Source organism: Malus sylvestris, chromosome 4 (genome assembly GCF_916048215.2).
Source record: "Malus sylvestris chromosome 4, drMalSylv7.2, whole genome shotgun sequence".
In the NCBI taxonomy this organism is placed as follows: domain Eukaryota; kingdom Viridiplantae; phylum Streptophyta; class Magnoliopsida; order Rosales; family Rosaceae; genus Malus; species Malus sylvestris.
In genome coordinates, this window is record NC_062263.1 from 15,402,610 (window position 1) to 15,407,263 (window position 4,654).

General features: G+C 35.3%; 1 protein-coding gene across 7 annotated transcripts; it reads left to right on the forward strand.

The window, feature by feature from the left end:
• The first annotated feature begins 683 nt into the window (after window positions 1–683).
• Window positions 684–4,410, forward strand: LOC126619502 (uncharacterized). Of its 7 annotated transcripts, none has more exons than XM_050287897.1 (5): window positions 684–1,025; window positions 2,523–2,667; window positions 3,157–3,244; window positions 4,021–4,087; window positions 4,171–4,410. In XM_050287897.1, exons 2-5 carry the CDS (start codon window positions 2,559–2,561, stop codon window positions 4,222–4,224), a joined length of 318 nt encoding a protein of 105 aa, XP_050143854.1. In that variant the 5' UTR covers window positions 684–1,025; window positions 2,523–2,558; the 3' UTR covers window positions 4,225–4,410. The 7 variants fall into 7 exon arrangements, 3 of the variants coding, with proteins under 3 accessions (XP_050143854.1, XP_050143853.1, XP_050143855.1); XM_050287896.1 differs by having other exon boundaries at window positions 2,549–2,667; XR_007622081.1 differs by lacking the exon at window positions 2,523–2,667 and adding an exon at window positions 3,675–3,882 and having other exon boundaries at window positions 690–1,025; window positions 4,171–4,232.
• The last annotated feature ends 244 nt before the right edge of the window (window positions 4,411–4,654 follow it).

Consider the following 4,654-nt stretch of genomic DNA (forward strand, 5'->3'; position numbering starts at 1 on the left):
CTTTTTGTAATCTTACTGATTTTGTCGAATCCACCATTAACTAACCATGAAATCGATAAAGGTAATGTCAATTTCCCCCAAGTTTTAGTGAACACCCACCTTGCAAATAGCCTGAAAACTCTAGATTATAAACAGGGACAGTGCAAATACGCTATTGGCCCTCAAAGAATTGTCACATGTTGTGCACGTACTTCCATTTAACATAAATTTAGATAGAACATATGAAAAATCTAACGGTAGGGAGTAAATCGGTTTAAAAAAATACTAGTTTGAGTCCTTAGTTTTCCAATAAAAAAGTTTAGGGGGAAATCGGTAATTTATTCTATTATGTTGTAGGCACAAATTCGTTAAGAGTGAAGACAACGAATTCTTTCTACCACTATATTAATTTTAAAAAGTCAACCAGAAATGAGAAAGTTTCAATCATGGTACAACCTTTCATAATAACAAAAAAACCAAGAAGGTCCGACTAGGAAGAACGATTGGTCCTTCCATCTATTCAAATTACACATTAATAAACACGTCATTAAATTAAAGGGAACTTTAATGAAAAGCATCCGGTACTATTCATTTTAATGAAAAATCACATTTTTACACTAAAAAGTCAATCCTAGTACTATTGATTTTAGTCTTTATTTTATACTTATCGTTAAAACTCAAACTCGTCATTAGTTTCCTTAAATTAAATTGGGACCTGCAAGACTCTAATCCCTTTCGCTTTCATCTACATGTCTAAGATCATGTGCGGAATGGCTCTCCAAATGGATGCCCCAAATCCCAAGTCCCAGTCCAAGTTCAGTCCAATGTCACCAAGTTCGTTATCAAGAGAAAATTACAATTCTCCACACCTTGAAATCATCGGAGAAAGTCACATCCTTATTGAGTTTTGTCTCGCCAAAACCCAAACTCTTGAATCTTCAAAGGCCTTCGATTACCTTCACTGTTACTCGCACCTCAGCAAAAACCCCTCCCTGAATCCCTTCTCGGTACTCACCTACACTCACTTCACAGTCCAAGAAACCCAGGTACGTATGGCCTCCTCCACCTCCCTCCTAATCTTTTTCTGTTTTTAATTTTTGGGTTTTTCATCTTGTGTTATTTGAAACTTTGGTTGATTCAAAGTACTTATCTTGGAATATGTAAATGGGCATTTTAATCATGGGATTTATTGCTTGAAGTTGGTTTTGTAGAATTTCTGGTTTATATTTTGTTAGGAATGATGGATGTTAACCGTGAATATATAAGCAAACTGCTGAATGCAACACTGAATTTGAATGACCGAGAGATGTATGTTGTGGTGAGGTTATTGGATTTCTTGGAGTGGTGCAATTTATTCTAGAATATTTGGTGGAAGTAAATTGTAACAATAGTTCTTCAACTTTAACCCAATTGGAGCAATGATCCCTTAACTCATGAAAATATGCAGCTATGGTCTTTTTCGTCAAGCTCATTAGAAATTCGTCAAAATGAGTCACGGTGGGAGAACCATTACTACAATTGGGTTAAAGTTGAGAGATCATTGCTCTAATTGGGTTAAAGTTGAGGAACCTTTACTACAATTTTTCTTATTTAGTTTTCCATATTTACCCTTTGATTCAGCCTCACATGCATGACATGTGACTCATTTTGACGGAAGTTCTAACGAAGTTGATGAAAAAGACCATAGATGCACGTTTTAATGAGTTAAATGTTTTTAGTTGAGAGACCATTACTCCAAGTAGGTTAAAGTTAAGGGATTATTGCTACAATTTTCTCTATTTGGTGGACATGGGGTTACTGTGAGCTAAATTATATTGCATTGGTATCAGAATGGAGTCTTATGGGTATAAAGGAATGGGGAATTCTTGGAATGAGTTAATAATTGTGAAACATGCAGGTAGAATTTTAGGTGAGTCGATATCAATAAATCATGTAAATGTTGGTGGAGTCAAAGATAGAAAGGAGAGAATACTAAGTTAGCTACTTTCTTGGTCCATCAATCTCTGCCATGACCGGCAAGGAACTGAATTTGGAAAAAGGGTTAAACTTCTTTGTTCATCTCGGGATGAAGCATCCTTGTTGAGTTTTGTATGAAAAGTGTAAACAATAATGTTGTACTTCTTAGGGCTGATTGCTCCACTATAAGAAAATAGAGGCAAAGAAACTTCAATTGGAGTTGAAGGGCCATATGGACAAGGGAGGGCCCAAGACACACCTTTGGTGTTTCCGAACAGAATCGCACAGAAAGAGAGGAAGGGCATTGCTGGAGAACCCATGTGGTTGATATAAGATTCATGAGTTATGTTGCATGTGATGTTTATGTATCTATAATTTGAATGAGATTTTGTATGCTACGGTGGTAGCATATACTGGAAATGAAAATGCACTAGAAGTTATGATTGCATGAGTTGTTTCTTTTAATTTTTCTTTTCCGCTTTTATTTTTCTTCATTCACTGATGCTTAAGATTGTATCTCTTGTCAAGCTGATGATGTATCTCGCATGGAGACTAGTTTTTCATTTGTACTTTCTTTTTTGGAGTAGTGGTTTAAAAGGTGATGGTTTTCCAGTATAGGGAGAATGGAAACTAATGGTAGCAATTCTAATTCTCAAGAAAATCAACCTTTAGATGCTTCAAATATTGCTAGTAGAGGGAAGCTTAATGAGAAAGAAGTCTTTGTTAATAATGGTAAGTATCTTTCACGAGAATTAGCCTCAGCCAGAAAAATTAGGAGCTAGTTTTACTTGTTACAAAACCTGAATTTTTCTCTTTAGACAACAATGAGTGTGTTGGTACACATTGATAAAAGTGTGTTCAACCCTTATAACATAACTCTTTTATTGTCAAGTGTTTCTCCGAATTGATGGTGTGAATAATAGTGGTTGTTTAATTTAGTGATCGTAATGGGGTGGGTGATATATAACATGTCAGAAGCATAATGCGTAAGAACTTTCCCCTGACATTTAAAACAAGTCATTTGAATAAATCAGTCAGAAGAAAATTCTTCAGGAAAATCATTAATATCTCAAGATTAAGACGGTGACCGCTGCTTGAAAGTTATTTAACCTACTTATAGGCAACTGTTTTCTTCTTTTTTAAGTTTTACTTATTTTCTCCTGTTGATGATTAGAATCTAGTAAAGTAGTATCTTATATTATGGATGACCTTATGATGCAGCTGAGATAGCTTGGCATGAGAAAAGAAGAGAATGGATCGGCAATCAGTCTCAGAAATCGCGAAGAGCACCAAAAGAACCAATTATGAGGTACATTTTTCTGAATTTACTGTCAGATTAGCATTTCTATACCAACAGACCACATCAGTTCTTCTGATCACTTCTCATATTTATATTGAATATTTTTTATACACCAGCACTACCAAAACTTATTCGGGTTTATTTGGAGTCGTAGGTTGGTGAGCTATATGCTAATAGCCAATATATGGGGAAAACTAATGCATTCCTCAACAATTGTGTTTCTTTGTGTTGACATAGGAATTTTTTAAGTGAGAGATTAGCGGTAGAGGATTTTCCGTATCGCTAATGATTTTAGAGTTTGAACGGTCATTTCAACTAGATCTTCTACGGTATTTTGTATTGCAATTAACTTTTTTTTTTTTTGTCTTCATTCCTTGATCTGTTCTCCAATTGAAATTGAAATCTGGCGTTGAAATTGCATTATATGTTATGTTTGTAGAGCTTTTGCTCCTTCGGGGACATCCAGAAAAATTCAGATGATCATTATGGAGCTTTGACATATTTTCACGTAGTGACGGACCTTGAGGAAACTAATTTGGCATATGTGTTTAAAATGATTTGATCTTGGTGAGAAGAAAAAATGATTTAGAAAATGCAGAAGACGTTTCACTTGCCTTCTAAGATTTGCTTGAAGTATAATTCGCAATGTAAGTGAAGGAATCATATGCTCCTAGAGTTGCAGTTCATGGGCGCTATCATTTTATTTGCTATATGTGTTTTGTCATGTATACTTGTGTAGTGTATGTGCAACTTTTAAGTTGTAATGTGGAATCTTCTTTTTTCAGCTGGACAACAACGTATGAGGATCTTCTTTTATCTACTGAACCTTTTCAGGAGCCAATACCTTTAGCTGTAAGTTTCTCCGATTGATTTCCTTTTCTTTCCTAATTTGGATTGGTATTGATGGGAACAATTTGAATTGGTACGTTATGCAGGAAATGGTGGATTTTTTAGTTGATATCTGGCAAGAAGAAGGCCTCTATGACTAATTCCTCACCCCTTCCATTAATACAAGGTTTTTGGTTTTTTTGGTTCGATTCCTAGTGATATCGGTAGTTGAATACATCTGATTCCAAATGTTATCATCCAAGCAAAGGCTCATATAACATATCAATATCGCATCATAAATTTTTCTTAACAATTATTTAGACCCAGCATGGAATTTAGTTATAGAAGTCTAAGTAGAGATCTTGTTTTGTTTTATGCATGAGTTTACCTTTCTTGGGGAAGGTATTTATATGAGGAGATTTAAATGGACCCGTGGGCAAGGAGACAAGCAACTATGGAGGTTTTCATGGTAGCCATGGTTTTGGGGAGAGAAACGAGGATGAGGAAGCCATCTTGGATTTTGCAATGGCATATGATCTCTTCTTAGCCAACACTTTCTTTAAGAAGAGAGGAGAACATGTGATCACCTAC

What these genes read in the sequence shown, in the direction of transcription:
- LOC126619502 (XM_050287897.1), top strand. Translation starts at nt 2,559, where the DNA reads ATGGAAACTAATGGTAGCAATTCTAATTCTCAAGAAAATCAACCTTTA. An exon ending in CCAAAAGAACCAATTATGAG is followed by an intron (nt 3,245 to 4,020) that starts GTACATTTTTCT and finishes TTCTTTTTTCAG; the next exon opens with CTGGACAACAACGTATGAGG. An exon ending in AGGAGCCAATACCTTTAGCT is followed by an intron (nt 4,088 to 4,170) that starts GTAAGTTTCTCC and finishes TACGTTATGCAG; the next exon opens with GAAATGGTGGATTTTTTAGT.